Source organism: Mus caroli, unplaced genomic scaffold, assembly GCF_978045245.1.
Source record: "Mus caroli unplaced genomic scaffold, Mus_caroli_1 scaffold_15, whole genome shotgun sequence".
Taxonomy (NCBI): domain Eukaryota; kingdom Metazoa; phylum Chordata; class Mammalia; order Rodentia; family Muridae; genus Mus; species Mus caroli.
The window spans coordinates 53610054-53634820 of record NW_028227270.1 but is presented as its reverse complement, the minus strand read 5'-3'; the positions used below and the strand labels follow the sequence as shown (position 1 = coordinate 53634820).

Sequence of the window (24767 nt, the reverse complement as noted above, 5' to 3'; positions counted from 1 at the left end):
ATTGTTGCACCTACAGGGTTGCAGATCTCTTTAGCTCCTTGGATACTTTCTCTAGCTCCTCCATTGGGGGCCCTGTGATCCATCCAATAGCTGACTGTGAGCATCCACTTATGTGTTTGCTAGGCCCCGGCCTAGTCTCACAAGAGACAGCTAGACCTTGAAAGAGTAATTTTCAATTCCATATGGGAAAACAAAAGACAAAGATAACCAAAATAATTAATCCCTTGCAATAAAATAACTTCAGAAAGAATCACCATCCCTGACCTCAAGCTGTACTACAGAGTAATTGTGATTAAAAAGTGTATGGTTTTGGTACTGAGACAGACAGATCGATGAATGTAATAGAATTGAAAACTCAGAAATAAACCCACACATATAGAGACTTGATTTTTGACAAAGAAGCCAAAACCATGCAATAAAAAAGAAAGCATCTTCAATAAATGGTGTTGATCTAACTGGCTGTCTGCATGTAGAAGAATGAAAATAGATCCCTATTTATCACCTTGCACAAACCTCAAGTCCAATTGGACCAAGGACCTCAATATTAAACCAGATATACTGAATCACATAGAAAAGAAAGTGGGAAAGATCCTCTAACTCATTGGTACAGGGGGAAATTCCCTGATTAGAATGCCAGTGGCTCAGGCTCTAAGATCAACAATTGACAAACTCAAGTTAACCTACAAAACTCCAGATAACCCAATTTAAAAATGGGGTACAGGAGCTCTATTTGCAGGACAGGCTAGTCTAGTTACCTACTTGTGAACCAGAGAAAAAAGAAAGCGGCACTCATATTAAAAACATACACACTGGATGAAGTGGAAAATGGCTATATCACAACATTTAGAAGAATGGATGAGACAGAGTGCCCCACCTCAAAACTACTGATATTTTCTTTGGCCTTTTTATATCTCCTTAGACAAAAGATTTTTAGAAAATTACCTCATAGATAAAATGTTAAATTAAAAAATGGAAGTTACAGAGCAATAACAATGACAAGTTCAAAGCAGTGTTTCATTCTATAGACTCATTATAAGTTCAAAGCAAGTTTCATATGGCCTTGCCTTATGATAAAGCACACCTGTGGCTTTATTCTTGGATTTGAATGTTTTTCCTTGAACACAAATTTATCTCAAGCCAATTTCTCTTTTTAGTGTAACTATGAAAGCTCATTTGATTTCTTATTATGCAGCATTAACTATTAACATTCTATTCTTGAGTCTAACTTTATTACATATTTTTACGAAAACAACTAAAACCATCTCTTTTTTAAATTTTTAATATTTTTTATTATGTATTTTCCTCAATTACATTTCCAATGCTATCCCAAAAGTCCCCCATACCCCCTCCCAATTCCCTACCCACCCATTCCCATTCTTTTGGCCCTGGCATTCCCCTGTACTGGGGCATACAAAGTTTGCAAGTCCAATGGGCCTCTCTTTCCAGTGATGGCCGACTAGGCCATCTTTCAATACATATGCAGCTAGAGACAAGAGCTCCGGGGTACTGGTTAGTTCATCATGTTGTTCCACCTATAGGGTTGCAGATCCCTTTAGCTCCTTGAGTACTTTCTCCAGCCTCTCCATTGGGAGCCCTGTGATCCATCCAATAGCTGACTGTGAGCATCCACTTTTGTTAAAACCAACTCTTAAAACTTTCTTCCTGTGATTGTTTGAATCAAATCAGAAATTATGTAAAAATCATTAATTCATCGAAAGAGGTTTAATGCATGAAAGTTTATCTTTTTGTTGATCTGCAAGAAATCTGCTCAGTAGGATAGGCTAATGCCCAGGGATTATTATATTAATTTAATGAGAGGAAAGGGATATCAGCTGCAGGAAGCAATCCTGAGATGAAGTCTCATTGGGATCTTGCCTCGTAGAGCTCATCCATCAGAGACCATGCAAAACTGGTGGGCCAACATCAGAAAAGTCACCTGCTAGCCTTTAGCCAATCCTCAATGGTCAGATAGTCTTTAGAAACATCAAAAATCTGTTGACTGTAGCATTTAAACTGTTTTTTTTTTATTAATTTTTGACAATGAGAAATGTCAGTTTAGTAGTATGGTAGCAATCCCATACTACTTCAAAGAAGATGATGAGCATCGAAGAAATTCCTTATGAAATTTGCTGCAAATGTTGCAAACTGTCACTGGGCATGAAACTACCTTTCCCTCAGTTGCTGACCATCTGCCCTTCAAGCTGTGGACAAGCAGGCCACAAAGAAAGTCGAATCCCAACTCTGCCAGGACAAGTAGAGAAGTCCTTCCTATTTGTTGCTTCAGAGAAAAATCTGCCAGTATATTGAAAAGATAAATATGCCAATACTGCAGAAGAATCTTGGGTGACTGACAGGCCACCAGAAGTCCCTAATATTTCTATAGTTTTGTAAGCTGCTTGATCTGTACTTCCTATTTATTCAGGAAATATTTCTCTCTCCCAACTCTCTGATGGGGCAGAAGACTAGATCACATAGTATCACAGTTAAGATTTAGTTGTTTACTAAAGCTTCGGGCCATCCAGCCTGGTGACCGCCATAGAGTTTGACTTGGTGCAGTCCTGGGCCCTGGTTATAAGAAGCCAGAGGGGGCAGGTCAAGTGGGAGACCCCAAACGCTGTCCTCTTAAAGCGCTGGAGTGGGTCAGAGGCAGGCACAAGGCTTGACCCTGGCAACTCCTCCCACTCCAGCAGCAGTAGCAGGTATGCCGCTGGCTTCAAGAAGCAAGAATGCTCCTCAGACAAGGCCAAGAAACCCAAAGTGAAGAAGGAGAAGACGACAAAGGCCCCCTACTGACTTATTAAACTTGCAGCCCTTTCCACTTATAAATAAATAAATAAATAAATAAATAAATAAATAAATAAATAGTTGTTTAGGATTTAAGAAAATGCTTCATGGTTTAAAAATGTGTTTTCAATTAATAAATGCAAGTTATGATAGAAAGTGATTTAGGTACAGAACTTTGGGTTCATGAAGATAGACTAGATAGTACAGTACTTCCTCCAAGATTAACAAATAGAAATGGACTGGACAGTGTGAATGTTATTCTTATTATACACTATGTTGTTTATTGATGTTAGCAGAAGTCTTGTATTTAGACAAAAGGTGGGAATGTTGCAGAATATTTTATCACATTTTGAGCTCCAAGATTGTGAACTGGAAAAAAACTTGTGTGGCTCAGCTCTAGCACAACCTTTAACCCAAGAGCCAAATAAATTTAACCCTAGGTAAAGAGGCAGAGCAAGCAACCAGCTAACAGGGAGTTAACATAAGGAAACAGAAAGGAAGGACATTGAAGAGTAGTGTACTTAAGACAGCATGTGGAAGAAGAAAAGACCTTTTTCCATTGGGGACATCAGTGAGATAGGAAGGGCAGTTGCCTCTCTGAGCTAGCAGGCTGTCACCAAGGTCTCTGGCTCTTGAGTTTTCACTTGTAAAATTAAACTGCTGGAATTTTTGTTTTTACCACTAGGCATATATTGAGTATAGAACTCAAAGCTCTCATCCACACCAGTTACACACATCCTGCAAGAAGGCCACACATCCTAATAGTGCCACTCTTTATGGGACAACCATTCAAACACCTAAGTATATAAGGGCTTCCTCTCAAAGATGGTGGAAAATGGATACACACCAACCTACACCAAAATATTAGGAGTCTCCATCAGGTCTTCTTTTTGATGACTGGGGAATCCTGTCAAAGGGTTGTATAAGGAATTCTGGGAACCAGAGGGCTTGAAGACATTGCAAGAACCTGTGGAATCATTTAAGGAGGGCTCATGGTGGCTCACAGAGAATAAAGTAGGAGTTGTAGAGCAAGCATGGGCCTGTGCTAGGTCCTTATGGTTGTTGGCTTTGTGTTTTGGTGGGGCTTCTGGCATTCCAATTGGGGTGTCTCTCATCTCCTTCCAGCTCTCATTATCATTTTGTCCTACTATGTTGTGTAGCCCACCCTGGATTTGAGGGTGTGTGTGTGAATCGTGTGCAGTATTAAGCTGATGTCCGGAAAAGCCTGCTCTTTTTTGAGGTGATACAGGAATCGGATGGGCCTCAGGGAGATGGGAGTTTTGTGTGTGTATGCCGAGAGGGGGAAGAAATACAAACACACCAACCAACCACTGTAGAATAATTTCTCTAATTAACATAAAAAATGTCAAGGATGTCAACTGAATCATACTTTATAACTGACATGCTTTGCTTTACTTGTACAAATCTTGTGTGTAATAAGCCACACCGAGAGAGAAAACCAGAATTCACATAATTCTTTCAATAGCTGCAAGCAAGACAGTTGTGAAATTTCACAATACCTGTAGAATAAATTCCAAGTTATGTAGGAATGGATGGAGAATCTTTCACCAGGGTAGGGGCTGTGTATGACAAACCCATAGCCAATCCTCAGTAAAAGGAGAAGAAACTGAAAACAAGTCCTGTAAAATTTGACATGAGGTAAGGATTCCTTATCTACACTGTAATGTATTGGGTCAAGTAACCATTAAAAAATAAGAATAGAACACTAGTAAAAAGGGAAAAAATGGGGAAGGAGGAATTTAAACTATCCCTCTCTTAAGATGACCTAACACTGTACGTAAAAGGCTCAACAACACATAAAAATCTCATGAATTTAACTTCAGTAAAATGGCATTAAAAAACAGTAAGCATATAAAAACCATTAGCCTTGGGCTGGCGAGATGGCTCAGTGGTTAAGAGCGCCGACTGCTCTTCCGAAGGTCCCGAGTTCAAATCCCAGCAACCACATGGTGGTTCACAACCATCCATAACGAAATCTGATGCCCTCTTCTGGAGTATCTGAGGACAGCTACAGTGTACTTGCATATAATAAATAAATAAATCTTAAAAAAACCCTAAAAACCATTAGCCTTTATATAACAGCAACAAATGACTTGCTAAAAATGTAATTAGAGGGAAAAGTCATCAGGGCTATTTACAAAAGTCCCCCCAAAACAAAAAATACAGGAGTAACATTACCAGAGTAGGTGAAAGACCTATAAAAAAAAAAAAAAAATTAACCGCCGGGCGTGGTGGCACAGGCGTTTGATCCCAGCACTCAGGAGACAGAGGCAGGTGGATTTCTGAGTTCGAGGCCAGCCTGGTCTACAAAGTGAGTTCCAGGACAGCCAGGGCTATACAGAGGAACCCTGTCTTGAAAAAAAAAATTCAAAACAAAAATTACCCAAAGATATTCTGATACACACAGCCTTTACAACAAACACTGCTCCAAAACTAGATGTCCACTAGATTGTGGAAAAATGAAATGTTGCTCACCTTACAGAAAAATCAACTTGAAATCATTTATTAAACACTGAAAATGCAAAAAAAAAAAAACCCAAAAAAACAAAAAAACCCCCACAAAACACAAATGAACAGAAAAAAAACACATATATGATACCCACATTTTAGTAAAGTATAATAGCTAAGGTTATACTGCATATGTGCCTGTTCATGTAGATGTGTAGGTAGGAATATAGGTGAAGAGAGGGAGCACTTTTCAGAGAAGGGGGATAAATGGAGGACAATAATGGTAAAAGGGAGAAAGTACAGGATTCATATGTATTAAATGTCACATTGAAACTTGCATTTGGCAAGAAGATTTAGTAAGTTTTCTCATGGCCGTGATAAAATATCCACAAAGAGCAAGTTAAAGGGTTTAATTGGCATCGTAGTTCAAGGTCATTATCTACCATGGTATCTTACTCACTGTTCTAGTCCTATGAAAAGACACCAAACCAGGATAACTCTTATAAACAAAGCATTTATTGGGGCTTGTTTACAGTTTTGTAAGTTTTGTACATTATCATTATTTTAGGGAGCATGCTTGGGGAACATGGTGGAATGGAGACAGGTATGATACTCAAGTAGTAGCTGAGAATTAAGATATAAGCATTAATTCTTGACCCCTGTCTGCATAAAACACAAGCATAATTCCAAAACATAATTTAGGTATATTTTGTCTGGGTGTATGTATGTATGTATGTATGAATGTATGTATGTATATATGGGAGCCCACACATGGAGGTCAGAGAAAAATCTGCAGAGGTAATTACCTATTTTGTGGGTACTTGGACTACTAACATGGGTATGGGTCTTGTCTTTTAAGTTTGTTCCCAAACTCATGCTAGCCTTAGCCACAGAGCTTTAATCACAACATTTCTTCCCTTTTCCCCAACCTTACTTTCACCTCCTATGTAAAATAGCCTACAACTTGAAAGGTCCACAACGTATTTAACAATTACAACATTATGAGACCACAGTTCATGTGTTATGTGAGACTCAATGCAATCTCTTATGTGTGATCTTTTACAACATAAAAACAAGTGACTACTTTTGCAACAATGGTATAGAAGTGTTCTGATTCTAAAACAGAACAAAAGACAGCAAGGAAATATCAGCCCCAAATCCAGAGAATAAACAGTCTGACATCTGTATTTTTGACATGGTTGTGTGAATGATTCCAAAGGCTTTAGTTACCACATTTCTCAATCTTACATAGTTTCCATTCAGCAGAAAGCTTTTGATAACTTAGTGTCTGAAGAAGTGTTAATGTATTGTGAATATTTTAACATTTGTACTATTTCACTCCAGCTTGAAGTACCTTGTGTTGAGACATATAAGAAAGTCTATTAAAGGGTTTGCAACATTTTTCACATGAGGCATTTCAGTCTTGTATGAACTATGAGGTGTTTTACAGTTCTTAGTAAGTACAAAAGACCTTGGAACATTCTTCATACTTGTGTGGTTTCTCTAACAGATGAATTCCTGAATGTTGTTTAAGACCAGAAGACAAGTAATAGTTTTTGCCACATGCCATATTATTGTATGTAATATTTCTGTACAGTAGGAATTATCCTGTGTTCAGCATATGCTATGGAACTTCTGAAGTATTTGCTACATTCTTTAGAGTTGTATGGTTTATCTGCAGAATGGATTCTTTCATGATCCCTAATGTTTTTGTTGAGCACAGAAGGCCAGGATACATACTTTATACTTGTAGGTTTTTTTGTTTTCCTGAGTGACTTCTCCTGTGTTTAGAAAGTAATGTTGGACAATGGAAATCCTTGCCACACACTACACACTTGTAGGAATTTTTTCCTGTATGAATTTTCTTCTGTACCAAAAGTGATGATGAAATTCGAGGCCCGTCCACATACTTCAGACTACTACTGTTTCTCTCCTGTGTGAATTTCATTTTTTCTTTTCTTTTGGCACCAAGCAATATACCATCAATATTTTTAAAGATTTGTTTATTTTATGTATATGACATCTCTATCTGCATGAACATCTGCACACCAGAAGATTCCATTATAGATGGTTGTGAGCCACCATGTAGTTACTGGGAATTAAACTCAGGACCTCTGGAAGAGAAACCAGTGCCCTCAACCCTAGACATCTCTCCAGCACCATGAATTGCCTTATGCTTGGAAAGTCGTGATGGATAATGGAAGGCCTTGCCACACACTTCACATTTGTAGGGCTTCTTTCCTATATGAATTATCTTGTGTTTAGAAAGTAATGATGCAGAACAGAAGGCCTTGCCACATACTTCACACTTGTATGGATTCTTTCCTGTATGAGTTTTCTTGTGTTCAGAAAGTGACGATGGAAAACGGAAGACATTCCCACATACTTCACACTTGTAGGGTTTCTCTCCTGTATGAATTTTCTTATGGTTGGAAAGTTTTGAAGGATAATGGAAGGCCTTACCACATACATCACACTTGTGGGGTTTTCCTTCCATATGAATCATCTTATGTTTAGAAAGTAATGATGGATAATGGAAGGTCTTGCTACATAAGTCACAATTGTAGAGTTTTTCTCTAGTATGACTTATCTTGTGTTTAGAAAGCAATGACGGAAAATGGAAGGCCTTGCCACATTCTTCACACTTGTAGGGTTTCTTTCCTGTGTGAATTCTCTTGTGTTTAGATAGTGATGATGAAAAGCGGAAGGCCTTCCCACACACTTCACACTTGTATGGTCTCTCTCCTGTATGAATTATCCTGTGTTTAGATAGTGATGATGAAACATGGAAGGCCTTGCCACACACTTCACACTGGTATGGTTTTTCTCCTGTATGAATTCTCTTGTGTTTAGAAAGAAATGATGGATAATAGAAAGCCTTCCCACAATCTTCACACTTGTAGGGTTTTTCTCCAGTATGAATTCCCTTGTGTACTAATAGTAATGATGCAATGTGGAAGGCCTTTCCACATACATCACACTTGTACGGTTTCTCTCTTGTATGAATTTTCTTATGTTTAGAAAGTCTTGAAGGATAATCGAAGGCCTTTCCACATACATCACACTTGTATGGTTTCTCTCTTTTATAAATTTTCTTATGTTTAGGAAGTCTTGAAGGATAAACAAAAAACTTGCTACATACCTCACTGTTATACTGATTATCACCTGTATGAATTATCTTGTGTTTAGAAAGTAATAATGGAATGCAGAAGGTCTTTCCACAAATCTCACAACTGTAGGCTTTTTCAATTTTATGAATTCTCTTGTGTTTAGAAAGTGATGATGGAGAACAGAAGGCCTTTCCACATACTTCACACTTGTATGGTTTCTCTCCTGTATGCATTTTTGTATGGCTAAAAAGTCTTGATGGATAATGGAAGGCCTTGTCGCACACTTCACACTTGTAGGGTTTTTTTCCTGTATGAATTATCTTGTGTTTAGAAAGTAGTGATGAATAATGGAAGGCCTTGCCACATACTTCACACTTGTAGGGTTTTTCTCCTGTATGAATTATCTTGTGATGAGAAAGTTTGGATGGAACATGAAACGCCTGGTCACATATGTCACACTTATAGGGTTTTTCTCCTGTATGAATTATCTTGTGTTTAGAAAGTAATGATGGATAATGGAAGGCCTTGCCACAAACTTCACACTTGTAGGGTTTCTCTCCCGTATGAATTTTCTTGTGTGCAGATAGTGATGATGGAAATCGGAAGGACTTCCCACATTCTTTACACTTGTACGGTTTCTCTCCTGTGTGAATTCTCTTGTGTTTAGATAGTGATGGTGGAAAACAGAAGGCCTTCCCACATACTTCACACTTGTATGGCTTTTCTCCTGTATGAATTCTTTTATGGTTGGAAAGTCTTGATGGATAATAGAAGGCCTTCCCACATACTTCACACTTATAGAGTTTTTCTCCTGTATGAATCGTTCTGTGTTTAGAAAGTAGTGATGAAACATGGAAGGCCTTGCCACATACTTCACACTTGTAGGGCTTCTCTCCTCTACAAATTTTCTTATGTTTAGAAAGTCTTGAAGGATAAACGAAGGCATTGCCACATAATTCACTGTTATAATAATTATCTCCCATATGAATTCTCCTGTGTTTAGAAAGTGATGACAGAGAACGGAAAGTCTTTTCACATACTTCACACTTGTATGGTTTCTCCCCTGTATGCATTTTTGCATGGGTAGAAAGTCTTGAGGGATAATCGAAAGCCTTGCCACATACTTCACACTTGTAAGGATTCTCTTCTGTATGAATTATCTTGTGCTTAGAAAGTAGTGATAAAATGCGGAAGGCCTTTCCACATACTTCACACTTGTATGGTTTCTCTACTGAATGGATTTTCTTATGGTTGGAAAGTCTTGATGGATAATGGAAGGCCTTGCCACATACCTCACACTTGTAGGGTTTTTCTCCTCTATGAATTATTTTGTGTTTAGAAAGAAATGATGAAATGTGGAAGGCCTTGCCACATTCTTCACACTTGTATGGTTTCTCTCCTGTATGAATTCGCTTGTGTTTAGAGAGTATTGATGGATAATGGAAGGCCTTGCCACATACTTCACATTTGTATGGTTTTTCTCCTGTATGAACTCTCTTGTGTACCAAAAGTAATGATGGAAAGTGGAAGGCTTTTTCACATACTTCACACTTGTATGGTTTCTCTTCTGAATGAATCTTCTTATGTCTGGAAAGTCTTGATGGATGTTGGAAGGCCTTGCCACACACTTCACACTCGTAGGGATTCTCTCCTGTATGAATTATCTTGTGTTTAGAAAGTAATAATGGAATGCAGAAGGCCTTGCCACAAACTTCACATTTGTAAGGTTTTTCTCCTGTATGAATTCTGTTCTCTTCAGAACTTAATGATGGAATATGGAAGTACTTGGCACATTCTTCATTCCTGTAGGGCTTCACTTCTAAGTCAATTATCTGGTGATTTTGAAACACTTCGGTCCACTCAAAAACTTTTCCATATTCTTTGCATTCTGTGGAGGAACGATAGAGAAATTAATGAAAGCAGAGCAAAATTCTGTATATTTATAATGCTTCTGTTTAAAGACCAACATTTTCTCACTTGTCTTGTCTTACTTGCACTTGTCTTTATAAATGATAAGCTACATTCAATTTTTTATACCTGTATTCAATGAAGCCTAATTTAAAACAGAAGTGAAAATCATGTAGCCTTCCACTGACAAAAGAAGACCATGACAACACAGAAATGGAAACAAGGGAATGTTAATCAAAGTCAAATATGAAACAAAAACATAAAATTAACAAAGAAAATCCATTATGTTAACACAAATCAGCCACTTACACAAATACAGAAATTTTATGACTAGATAAAAGCAAAGTATAAAATAGTCTAACTTTGAAAACACCCAAATAAACAATATTTCTATATCTTATATATAAGTATATGACATACATGTATGCATTAAAGTTTTGTTTCAAAGTTATATAATAAATATAAATAATAAATCTCAGTGGTTCAAGAAAGAAGTTTATGCATATCTTTAGGCTTGGAGGGTTTGTGCAGTATGTAAAGATTCTTCTGCCTGGTATCTACTTGCCATCCATACATGGTACTGTAATACTTATTTTAAGAATTTCCTTTATCAAGTTTGTGTAAAGTTTGTTTCCATGTTATTATCTAACTTGTTAATAAAACTGATCAGCTAATAGACCCAACTGTAGAGAAGAAAGAGTTAGACATCTGCCAGCCCAGGGAAAAAGAGACAGAGGGAGGGCAGGGTGTGGGGTGGAGGAGGGAAGTAAAGGAGTCACTTCCAGAGAGCCATCAGGTAAAGACACCTGAAGCCCAGAAAGTCAGATCAGTACAAAAATGTAAGTATCCTGATTATTTTGAGGTAGCCAGATTAACTTAGAAGATTAGAATTGATCATTAACTACCCAGTGGTTGTCTTGTGATTCTTATAAAATAAATGTTAGAGTTTCTGCCTCATTCATTTTGGAGCTAGCCAGAAATAGAGACAAATCTTCACTTTTAAAAATGAATGTCCATATATCTTATATATATAAAAAAAATAAACATCCAAGTTAAAGACTACTTAGAAATGACAGAGCTTTGGCTGTCCTGGGGAACACAAGTTAATCTCATGGTGGAAGAAAACAAAGCTTATGAGATTCAAAGCATCCTTAACATTAGATAATTTCCTTTCAAAGAAAAAGACAGAAAAGTATAGCTTTAAAAGATGATTTATACCACAATATTATGTCTTAATGGCTTTATACTAGATCTTAGAATTTCCCACTCTGTTCTCTGATCCCCTCCTCCTGACATACCCGGGAGCATAGAGGTAGCTGCTCCTCTTTTCACATCTGAAGGCTCTTGTATTTGCTCCAGACATGTGACTAGATATGGCTTAGACGAAGCAAGACCTGTTTGTGGAAAAAGGAAACAATATTGTTAGTGTATTCTCCTCAGAAATAAAATGTCCTTTCTAGGACTGTGTATAAGATGAGAAGATACAATAGAGGAGTATAGAGGATTCATTTTTCTCATGTCTTCTGATGGGCACACCAGAGTCCTTAGGAGAAACATAGGACTTCTGTGTCCTGAGCTTCATATCCCTTAGTTACAAGAACAATTTTTAAAACTGAAGTGTGTGAGAGTCTCAGTAAGGTGCACCACTTACGTTATAATAAAAATGAAACATTTAAGAGAGTTGGGGGAAGAGGAACCAACACCAGAAGAAATAGTTTTAAGGTATATAATGTTAATTTTCCTTAAGAGCAGTTCTATGAACCTCTCTGTTGGAAGCACAAGCTTCCATGAGGTACTGTACAAAGCGAGCAACTTTCATGCTGGCAGTTAAGAGTTCTTCATGGAAATATGTAGCAGTGGGTAATGAGGAACCAGGGATAGCCACTGGAGGCTTCCAGGACCCAATGGGGATGACATTAGCAGAAATGAAGAGTAAAGGGGAGACAAAACTTGTAGAGACCACCTCCAGTAGATAGGCATGGATCCCTGTTGATGTATGGGGCCACACACCCATCTCAAAGTCTTTAACTCAGAAGTGTTCCTGTCTAAAGGAAAGTCAGGGACAAAAAAATGGAGCAGAGACTGAGGGAAGGGTCATCCAGATACTGCCACACCTGGGGATTCATCCTGTCTTCAGAAACCCTACCCCGACACCGCTGCTTCGGCCAAGAGTGCCTTGCTTTCAGGAACCTGGTGTGGCTGTCCCCTGGGATGTTCTGACAGCACCTGGACAATGCAGATGCAGATGCTCATAGCCAACCATCAGAGTGAGCTTGGGGACCCCAGTGGGGGAGCTGAGGGAAGGACTGGAGGAGCAGAGGGGGATTCAACACCTTAGGAAGAACAATGTCAGCAGGCCAGACCACCAAGTGCTCCCAGGGACTAGACCACCAACTAAGGAGTGTACATCCATGGCTCCAGATATATAAGTAGCAGAGGATAGCCTTATCTGACATCATGGTAAGGGAGGCCCTTGGTCCTATGGAGGTTTGATGCCCCAGTGTAGAGGGATGCTGGAGAGGTGGCCAGGTGAGACTGAGTTTGTGGGTAGAGGAGCAACCTCATAGAGGAAAAGGGGAGGGAGGAGAAGGCGGATGGGATGGGGTGGCGTCACTTGTGGAGAAGCAACCAGGAAGTGGGATATTATTTGAGATGTAAATGAATGGAATGATGAATTAAAAAAAAAACCAACAAAAAAAAGTTCTTCATGGAAGCTCTCCTCACCCAGGAACACAAGATTGTCATAATTCTCCAGCATCACATTCCTGTACAGTTTCCACTGAGCAGGATCAAGGCATTCCCTCTCCTCTGCAGAGAAATCAATGGCCACATCCTTGAATGACAGCATTTCCTAAAACACAAAACGAAACATAAAAAGGAAATAACACACATAGTTGGGGGTTGATCTGGTGCTTCTATGTGCTCAAATGCTACCACAAGATCTTGTAGCCAGAAGACAAGCAAAATTCTAACATACTCCAGTATTTACTGTGTAAAACTAGCTCCCCAATTTTAAACTATTGGTTAAATAAAACTGGCAACAGTCAATTATGGGGTGAAATAGAGGTTGGTAGAGCTTCAGTGACCAGGCTGGGGGTCAAGGTAAGGAACATGATGAGGAAAAACAAAAAGAGGGAGGAGAAGGGGAAGATGGGAGGACATGAGGTCTCCATTAGACATGATAGATCAGTAACAATTCAGGAAAGACTCAATCAGCAAGGAATTGGGAACACAGCTGGGGAAGTAGCCAGTCTAGCTTTAAAAAAAAATAGATTAGGAGTAATTCCCCAGCAATTGAACAAAAAAACAAATAAATAAATCATAGTGTTGGTCTCATTCATTTGGAAGCTAAGTTGGGATAGACATAACTACAATTAGCTTACACATCAGATTAATTATAACTACTAATAATAACATAAATACAAAGAGGTGTCATATGCTCTGTATACAAATCTAAAGGTGGCTCTGAGTGAGAGCAGGAAGCATTTCCGATATAGGGAAGCAAAATCCATAAAATACTACTGATGTGATGCTAGGGGCAACACAGGATTCATCTCTAAGAGAAGTGGATGATAGAAGGTCCGAGAATCTCGTATGGTCTAACACTTTTAAGGACCATAAACTGGAGAACAAGGACAACTACAGTACAGTGTGCTGGGGCTGGAGAGATGGCTCAGCAGTTAAGAGCACTGGCTACTCTTCCGAAGGACATGGGGTTGATTACTACATCCCACATGGCCACTTACAACTGTCTATAACTCCAGTTACAGAGGATCAGACAATCTCTAAGACATGAAAGCAATACTCCTTTACTATAAGGCATTGAAGATCCGTGCCAGTGATTTCAGCCAGACAAGCATCTAATATAGGTAAGTCAGTCAGAAGGCACAAGAAGTACGGTCACACAGCATGAGAGACTTGTCTATTGATGACTAAAACAATAAAACAATAAAACAATAATGTCCTGTCCCATCTGATAAGAGTCTTGCTTTTAAAAACGGGATTCCTATGTGAATACAGTTGACCTTCTTCAACCTTATTTGTCTGCTACAACCACAGAGGAATGTTTTTGTTTTTGTTTTTTTGTTTGTTTTTTAGGATAGCATGAAAATCTGTCTAGCTTAAGCAGGCAATACCAGGAAGGAGAAACCTGGATGGGGCTCCTAGATCAGCACCCACTTCCTCATTCGCAAGCCCTTCGCGTGTCTCTAAAAGGTTCAAGCCAGGTTTCTCTCTTCACATAACCCCCATCCCATGTTTCCAGGAGAGCTGGTGCCCGTCTCTGTGTGTACTAATAAGCATCCTCATCTGTTGTTTTCAACCTCTTTCCTGCCTTTCTTCTTTTTGATCTGTGTTCACAAATCTAACATAATCCATATTTTCACAAGTGACAATGTTGCATGCTGTAACATCACCAAATAATATCATAAATTAAGCAGTGAATTGAGGAGCAGAACAGAGAGAATCTGTGTACCGCAATTTCCTAAGTCTTTTACTTTTATGTGTTATTAATTCATTCAAATTAAAGATGTTCATTTGTAACCACATTAAGATAACCTCAAAATTACCAAAAAGAAGAATATAAAGAAAAATAATATATTAGGTTAAGGAATATAGAGCTGTTTCATAATGGAAAAGAATAGAGGAAGCTGTTATAAAGTCAAACACACAAAATTAATAAAACAACAATTACTTTTGCAGCATGTATGCTGACGTGTAGGTCATGCCTGTATTTTTTTTCCTATAAACCATATGACCAGATTTCATAGAAAAACAATATAAAAGATCACGCTGACATTTCCATTCAGTATCCTACAAGATTTCTAGAAACATTTGCCAATACACATTACTTAGATGAACACTAGGAACCAAATTTTAGAAGTACAATCATAAACTTCATCAAAGACTACAAACATCTCTTAAAGGTATGAAGAAACATCTCAATGCCATTAAAGTCAATGAAAGGAAATATATAGGAAATGTTAGACACTGTGAAAATAACAGGCATAGATGATGGAGAATAACCTCCAGGCAATGACATAAATTGATCTTCAAAAAGGCCATAAAAGAAAAAAACAATAAACAACAACAACAAAAGCTTGCAAAGAGAATATAGACACATGTCAGAAACATCTACCATGACCAAGTTGCCTTTATCTCTTAAATGCAGGGATAGTTCACCACATGCAAGTGAATAAATACAAGAAATCGCATAGTCTTATAGACAATAAACACATGGTCATCTCAAGAGGGGCAAAAAAGTCTTGGACAAACTCCAATATGCTTACAGGGTGAAAGTGCTACAGAATGTAAAACTAGAGGGATGTTCCTTCAAGGGTAGGAATGTAAAAATCTGTTTTCCATACAAAGCTTAGAGCTGATTACTAGTCTACTTAGTCACTTATGATATATATTTTGCTAACTTTGTTTCTCTAGCACATTTAGGTATGTTTTTGTGCTTACAGTACTGAGGTAATTATCACCAGAAGAGTTTACACCTAATTGTGCTAGTGCTTGAATATGAGTAAAACAAACAAGTGGGCTTCAGATTCCTCCCATTTGAACAAACAACTACTAGTGAGTTGCGTTGGGCAGACTGCCTTCCTGCCTCCCCTGCCTTGGTATTCTGCTGCAGGATGCTGTTTGGGAGCATAAGAAAGAGAATGGAGGGTACATATGAGCTTATGGGGAAATTGGAAAGAATTGTGGGGCAATAATTAGGGAAGTGGAAGAACATAAATATGGATCTGAAAGTAACGTTGGACCTTCAACCCCAGCTCCCTACCAACCTGCAGTCCCTCTAGGTAAACCCAGCAGTGGTCACCCTGATACCTAAACCACACAAAGATTCAACAAAGAAAGAACATTTCAACCACTTTTCCTTATGAATATTCATGCAACAATACTCAATAAAATGATCACAAACCAAATCCAAGAATACACCAAATACATAATCTACCATGATCAAGTAGTTTTCATCTCAGGAATACAGGGGTGGTTCAATATATGAAAATCTGTCAACTTACTCCATTATATAAACAAAATGAGACAACCAAAAGTTATATGACAATCTCCAATGCTGAGAAACCCTTTGAGAAAATTCAAAACCCCTTCACGTTAAAAGTCTTGGAGAGATCAGGGATATGAGGTGCATACCTAAACATAATAAAAGTAATATACAGCAAGCCAATCTTAAGTTAACATCAACTTAAATGGAGAGAAACTTAAAGCAATTACACTAAAATCAGGGACAAGAAAAGGCTCTCTACTCTCTCCATGTCTCTACAATATACTACTTGAAGTTCTAGCCAGAGCAATAAGAAAAGGAAAAGAGATCAAGGGGATACAATCTGGAAAAGAAAAAGTCAAAGTATAGCTATTTACAGATAATATGATAGTATATCAGCAACACCCCCCAAAACAAACAAACAAACAACTCTACCAGAGAACTTCTAGAGCTGATAAATATCTTCAGCAAAGGGGCTGGATACAAAATCAACTAAAAAAAAAAAAAAATTGCTGGTCATGGTGGTGCATGCCTTTAATCCCAGCACTTGGGAGGCAGAGGCAGGCACATTTCTGAGTTCGAGGCCAGCCTGGTCTACAGAGTGAGTTCCAGGACAGCCAGGGGAACACAGAGAAACCCTGTCTCGAAAAATTGAAAAAAAAAAATAAGTAGCCGTCCTTTATACAAACCATAAATAGGCTAAAAAGAAATTAGGGAAATAATACCCTTCACAATATCTACAAATATAAAATATCTTGGTGTAACTCTAACAAATCAAGTGAAAGACCTGTATGACAAGACCTTCAAGTCTCTGAAGAACGAATGTGAAGAAGATACCATAAGATAGAAAGATTTCTCATGCACATGGGTAAGTAGGATTAACACAATGAAAATGGCCATCTCGTCAAAAGCAATCTACAGATTCAATGCATTCCTCATCAAAATTCCCATACAACTCTATACAGACTTTGAAAGAACAATTCTCAACTTCATATTAAAAAAGAACTAAAAACAAAAAACCACCCAGGATAGATAAAAGAGTCCTGTACAACAAAAGAACTCCCAGAGGTATCATAATCCACGATTTCAAGCTGAACTACAGAGAAAGAGTAATTAAAGAAACCTGTTTGGTATTGGTACAGAAACACACAGATTGACCAAGGGAATCGAACAGAAGACCCTGATATTACCTACGTACCTCTGGACACTAAATTTTAACAAAGAAGCCAAAACCATACAATGGAAGAGAGAAAGCATCTTCAAAAAAATGGTGCCAATCTAACTGGATGTCTGCATGTAGAACGCAAATAGATTCATATTCATCAATCTGCACAAAACTCAAGTCCTCGTGGATCAAAAAACCTCAACATAAAACCAGATACACAGGCTGGAGAGATGGCTCAGCAGTTAAGTGCACTGACTGCTCTTCCAGAGGTCCCCAGTTCACTTCCCAGCAACCACATGGTGGCTCACAATGATCTGTAATGGGATCTGATGCACTTTTCTAGTGTGTGTCTGAAGACAGCTGCAGTGCACTCATATAAATAAAAAATAAATCTTAAAAAACCAAACAAACAGATACTCTAAATCTAATAGAAGAGGAAGTGGGGAGTAGCCCTGAATGCATTGGTATAGGAACAACTTCCTGAACAGAACACCAATAACTAAGGCACTAAAATAAACAGTTAATGAATGAGAATCTCATGTAACTGGAAACCTTCTGTAAAGCAGAGGACACTGTCATAATGGCAGCCTCCAGAATGGGAAAAGACTTTCAGCAACCCTAAATCCCACAGTGGGCTGATATCCAATTATATTTAAAAAACTCAAGAAGTTGGACACCAGCAAACCAAATAACCCAGTTAAAAAACGGGTACAGAGCTAAGCAGAGAATTCTCAGCAGAGGAATCACTAATGGCTGAGAAACACTTTAAAAAGTTTCTTTGGTCATCAGGGAAATGCAAATCAAAGTGACTCTGAGATCCTACCTTACAGCCACAGCACATGCAGGCAAGGAGTTAGGTATGGCAATGGAAACACTCCTTAGTTGCTGGTGGGAGTGCTAACTTATATAATCACTACGGAAATCAATGTGATGGTTTCTCAGAATAATGGGGATAGTTCTACCTCAATCTCAGAGAGACCACTCTTGGGCATATACCCAAAAGATGTTCTACCATACCACAAGAACACTTGCTCAACTATACTTGTAGCATCTTTATTCCTAACAGCCAGAAACTGGAAACAACACAGATATCCCTAAGGGGCAAATGGATAAAGAAATTGTTATTCATTTACACACCAGAATATTACTCAGCTATTAAAAACAAGGATATCATGAAATTTACAGGCAAATTGATGGAACTAGAAAACTTATATATTTCAAAACTTACTTTAAGTAGAGATCTCAAATGTTTAAACCTCCCTTCTAGCCCACATACCAGTGGTAGGGGACAAAAAAGATTAATAGAAAACAGGGTTTATGGCCCTATTTACAAGTAGTTCTTGGGGTAATAACACTCTTTGTTGTCAGGATATCAGCAGTCCAGTCCAATTACAAAACATCAAGCATGAATCAGGACAGGTAGCAAGATCCAACAGAAAGCACAGGGAACCACTGAATTCATATGAAACAGAGGAAGCAGCCAAAATCCCACAGAAGTTCTTTAGGCATTTCTCACTCACTGTAGTGAAGAGCAGCAGAGCTTTGCAGGTCCTATCAATGCAGAAGCGCCCTCTCACTGTCTGTGGGGTTCTATTTATCTTCTTTCTAAATAACACCCACCTTCTCAAGTATCTGCTCTCAGCAAAACATCACATGCCCTCTGACAAGAGCTTCCAGCAAAACATTACATGACACAACTGAAGTAGAACTTGCACTTCATCTTCCTGAGTGACGCAGCCCAGAACAAAAAGGATATGCATAATATATATTCACTTATAAGTGGATATTAGCTAAAGATACCCATGATACAATCCACAGACCCAGAGACACTAAATCAAAAGGAGGGCCCAATGGAGGAGGCTTGATTCTCACTCAGAATGGAATTAGTCATCAGAAGTGGATGGAGGGATGAAGGTGGGAGAGGAATGGAGTTGGATAGGATATGGGGATGAAGGATCAGGTGTAGGGAAAGCGTGGGAGAGAGGACCAAAAGAGTGAATAAAATTTGGTGGTGGGCCAGGTTGAGGAAGGGGATCATTTATGTGATATGCTGGAGATCTGGGATGGGAGAGGCTCCTGGGAGCCTATAGGGGCGACACTATTTGAGACTCCTAATATTAGGGAAGATGGAACCCAAAATGGTTACCTCTTGTAGCCAGGCATGACTCCCACTGGAGAGATGAGGATGCCAATCCAACCATAAAACCTTCAACTCAAAATCTGTCTTGCCTACAAAAAGTGCATGGACAAAGATGGAACAGAGACTGAGGAAATAGCCAACTAATGATGGGCCCAATGTGAAACCCTGTCCATGGATAAGAACTATCCCTGATACTCTGTTAGGCTTCCAGACAAGCCTGGTTTAACTGTCCTCTAAGAGGATCCATCCAGCGGCTCTCTGAAACAGATGCAGAGACCTACAGTCAAACATTATTAGTCAGAGCTGAGGGAGTATTGTAGAAGAGTTGGGGAAAGGATTGTGGGATTGGGAGAGGGTAGGGACTCCACAAAAGACCAATGGAGTCAACTACTAACCTGGACCCTTGGGTGTTTCCAGAGAGGGAACCACCAATCACAGAGCATACACGGGCTAGACCCACCAGCTCACCTCCACATATGTAGCACAAAGGCCGCTTGGCCTTCATATGGATCTCCCAAAGACTGAAGTGGAGGTTATCCCTGACCCTGTTTCCTGACAGTGGAGCCTGAGTCCTGATCTGGGCTGCCTCATCTAGCTTCATTGGAAAGGTATGTGTCTACTCCTTCAGTAACTTCATGGGCCACTGGGGGTGCGTCAGGGAGGAAGGAAGTGGTGCATGGGGAGAGGGCCCTGGGAGAAGACTCGGGGGAGGAGGGGCTGCGATTGGGATGAAAAGTAGCTAAATACACAAATGAGTGGACAAGAAAGAAAGAAAAGTGTCCTTGAACTCACTGACAGACATATTTTAAAGGTAGAAAATGACAACAACATGTCCTTCTCAGGTGTATTCCTTCTTTTGATGCCCATCAAAATCAGTACAAGTACAAATGAGATCTCGCCATTCTTTTCATGGCCTCTTGACATGCACACAGCCCAGGAACTGAAAGACATCACCCAACACAGAACCCTTCAGAGTTTCCCAGAACAACCTGTCTAACATGGCAAGGTTCCTGCCGGATTCTGTTAAAATCAATGAGTCGTTCATTCATACCATTGCTCACGGTAACATTAGGATGAAATGAAAAGAGCTTTCGAGGAAAAGGGCAGGACTGCAAGCATAGGAGACTGGACTCCTCCCTGAGGAAGAGGAAGGAACCCCACCTTGACAGATTACTGTCTGGATGGCTGTGATACCACATTCGAAAGACAGTGGTAGATGCAGTTGTCATTTTCCATTGGCAGAGTCAGATGTTCTGAAAACTTTCAGGGAAAGTCAGACAGCACCATAGGGTCAGGACAAAAAATAACAGATAACAGTCAGAACACAAAGAAAGCTAACATTCCCTGGTAGTCAAGCAAGGCAGAGAGAATGCCCCCACCCCGCCCCTTGCACAAAAATGTAAGCAAGATCCTGATCTTCAACACAAGTCATTAACAAAAGGAAGCTAGTGAACTACTAGATTGGTAAGGTTTTAGGATTAGGAAGATATCAAGTGGATGGATTCCTGTCAGGTCACTGGTGCCCAGAACTGAGAGCAACAGAAGTAATTACAACAACCAATACAGTATGCTTTAAAAATCTTTTAAAAACAAGGGGTCTCATGTAGCTTAGGCTCCCCTGAGTTGGCTATGAAGGAGAGGATGACTTTGAACTCCAGGATCCCTGACTCCTCCCCAAAACACAGAGATGAATCACACAATAGGCTTTAGCTCACTTTTCTATCATAGGGCTGATTAATACAAAATATATGACTATTTGGAGCCTCTAAGGTTATATATGAGCACCCTGCTGTACCCTATCTATGTTGTAAGGAATATGTTTTGGTGTACAAGGTAGCATGTGATTCCCGACTTCATATACTGTTATATTTTTCTTACCGATTAGCATCATTAACTAGGAAATGTTTATTTATTCTAGATATGGTTGCAAACTCATTGAAAATTCCAGTAAATAAGACAAGGTGGTCTGAAGGCCATGATTTCTGAAAGTAGACTTGAATGCTGTAAGTCAGGCTCCAGCTCTGGCTCACAAACTCTTGGTTTGACTGAAGAGTGATAATATAAGCAAGATCACCTGAGTTAGGGAGAGGTGCTGTGGAGGAGAAATTCTGAAAACAAACAAATACACACACACACACACACACACACACACACACACAAAACCTGTGTGTATTCTGTGAATACAAAACTTTTGTAAGGAATCTGTGGGTGTAGAGTCTGATAGCCCAAGTGGAAGTTCACTGAGGGGCAGAGCCTGGAATTCTGCAGGTTCAGGTTTTGCTGTCTTACCTTGGGCTGGTTTTCCCTTCAGGAACAGTCAGTCCTTGCCTCACTCTGTAGTGGACCATACAGCTTGTGACAATAGATTAAAAACCTGAAAGAATCCACTGACTAGGCAGAACATGAGCTTCTATCAACCCAAAAGCTAAAATCTCATCAGATGGTATGTTAGGCATTGAAAATATCTCCAATGTCTCATAGTGCTTGCCTCCATCAGAGTCACACCAATGTATTTTAAACTTTCCTTGGTCAATGACATAATTTGTTCTGTACAATCATGAAACGGATTCCATGTTGGAGTATGGAATTTGGTTTAAACTAAATCTATGTTCTCAGATTATGGCTGCTCAAATAGCTCCGGACTAAACTATTCTCTTAACCCTTCAAGAGGAGAACTGTGCATTTTTGCACGAACATAAACATACTATGTATAAATCATAAGACCCCAAGTATGTATGTATGTATGTATGTATGTATGTATATATGTATGTATGTATATGAGCATTCTTTTGCTGACATACAAGAAGAGAACATCAGATCCAATTATAGATGGTTGGGAGCCACCAAGTGGTTGGTGGGAATTAAACTCATGACCTCTGGAAGAACAGCCAGCACTCTTAACCACTGAGACTTCTCTCCAGGTCTATGTTACAGCTTTTTAAATAAAGTTGAAAAACTTGGAGAATTCTGTCTAAAACTATTAAGGGTGTGTCAGTAAACCTGAATGTCACATTGAGGGACAAAGCAAAATTTAAGAGAGTTCAGACACTGCTGATAACATGAACACATAGAAGAAAAGCACGTGAAAAGACAACAATGTATAGATCCTGGCAGATTACAGAGCAATGCACAGAGCCTGGCAGATTACAGAGCAATGCACAGAGCCTGGCAGATGAGCAGAGCCATTTCCCCCTTTCCTTTCAGACTTTCCAGACCCACCCTGCCATCTCTCATCACACCAAGTCGTCTCTCACATCTGTAAAGGAGTCCAAATTTTGGACACAACACATACTCAGAACTGTTGAGGTATTATTGTCTAGTGATGTTTAATATTTAGTGTAAAATCCTATTTATTTGGATTGTGCAAACTCTGGTTCATACCAACTACAAGATTATTTTGTGGTTTTATAGCCATGTATTGTCGCATTCAGGTCACAAAGGTGTCTATTAGAAAATCTCATTTGAATCAGGGCATCCATGAGTCTAACAATTCAATCCAAAGGAACAGGAACTAACATCCCACACAACAGTTTGTCCTCCCTCACAGGATTCTTGCTCCTTGGACACTAGGAACTTTAGGAAGCTGTTTGAGCTCAAACCAGGAGTAGTCTCCTGGACATAACATACAGAGGGTGCTGGATGTCCAAGTGCTCTGTATGTCCTGAGAATCTGACTACAGTCACGTGAGAACGGGCCAGCTAGGTAATGATGAGTGCGCTCCCGTCAGCATCTCAGGAACAGGCAGTCAGCACACCCAGCCTGCCCTTGCCATCCCTTTGTTTTCAATCTCTCCCCTTCAAACCTGTGCCCAGGCGCAGCGGCCCAGCCTAGGTCCGCACAGCATCCCCAGGTCAGCAGCTTCCTGCCTCACAACAAGCCCGAGCCAGCTCCCTCCTTGCCCTACCTGCCACCCTGCACAGCCCCTCAGACCTGAAAGATGGCGCTGCTCCCTGCACCAACCTCCATGTCAGAAATCCAGATGCAGCGCTGAGCAGGACAACTGCATACATTTGAGGAGTGAAGTTTGAAGAAAGAATAAGGAAGTTCGATTCCGCGGCCCTTTCTGATGACGTCACAGGACCCGGGACTACACTTCCCACAAGTCAGTTGGAAGGACTTACAGGGACCCAAGGAAGAGGTCTTGTGCATTGCCTGCCTTGCAGCCCAGCTGTGGGCAGCTGAAGTTAAGAAAGAACCAGGCTGCAGCACGTGGGCAATCACAGGGAAATTGGACTTTAAAAAAAGTCTTTGGTCACAGCACGCGATGTTAGCCTGTGAGCTGAGCTTTTCACAGTAATGTTTATCTCATTTCCTTGTTATCTCTGCTAAAACATTGTGAGTTTAAAGCTCAGATCTTTTTTGTTTGTTTGTTTGGTTGGTTGGTTTTTGGTTTTTTAAAGCACAGATCGACTTATGGAATATTACTACCGAGTGGAAAATTCCTGCTTTCATGGTTTACTTAAACCATGAAAGCAGGAAGTTAATGTAGGAGTGGGCATTATCTCTTTAAGATGCTACCGAAACCATCCCAGTTGCTTAAGACAGAATTAGAAATCAAACTGAGTCACGACCAAGTGTTTTCTGAGCACTTGCTTTCCTCCTGTGAATCTCTCCCAAGAGGAGGGGCAGAGCTCCTAGAATCACAGTGGTCTGTTTACTGGCTCTTCGATTTCCCTCTGTGTTTGGTTTGATGTTCCTTATTGACTTTCCTGTCTCCACTGATCCTGTCATCATTCACATTTGATAATACTTGAACATTACTGGTAGCTGCCTTGCACTTCCCTCACTTCTCCTAAGCAGAACACTGAGATAGTTCCCCATGGAATACAAAGGTACCAGAAATATGTTCATATCACTGTAAAACGAGGTCGATGTATTAAAGAAGTTAGACTGAAAACTTGGAGTATTGAGAATTCCCATCTTTTCGTGGGAAGGTTTATTCCTGTGTAGTTCATGCTTGAGTTAAAGCTACAATTGGCATTACAGAAAAGACTTTATACTTCCCTGAGGCACAATAATTCAAAAGCAAGCTGTTTCAGAGCAGAGACAGCAAAATCCCTATCCAATTCTTCTTCTCTAGGGAGTGTGTTTGCCTAGGGATGCAAAACAGATTCCTCAACTTAGAAAAACTAGAGTCAACAAGCAGTACATTCACATGGACTTTTGATTGGCATGTCTGTTTAG

The 24767-nt window shown here is 39.6% G+C and overlaps 1 protein-coding gene across 1 annotated transcript; it reads right to left on the bottom strand.

The window, feature by feature from the left end:
* Positions 1-5751: 5751 nt before the first annotated feature.
* LOC147000900 (uncharacterized) lies at positions 5752-23632 on the bottom strand. Its single transcript, XM_085830982.1, has 4 exons — positions 23514-23632; positions 12996-13122; positions 11570-11665; positions 5752-10251 (listed from the first exon to the last, which is right to left on the bottom strand). The coding sequence occupies exons 1-4, from the start codon at positions 23547-23549 to the stop codon at positions 7343-7345; spliced, it is 3168 nt and encodes a 1055-aa protein (XP_085687108.1). The 5' UTR covers positions 23550-23632; the 3' UTR covers positions 5752-7342.
* Between the last annotated feature and the right edge of the window lie 1135 nt (positions 23633-24767).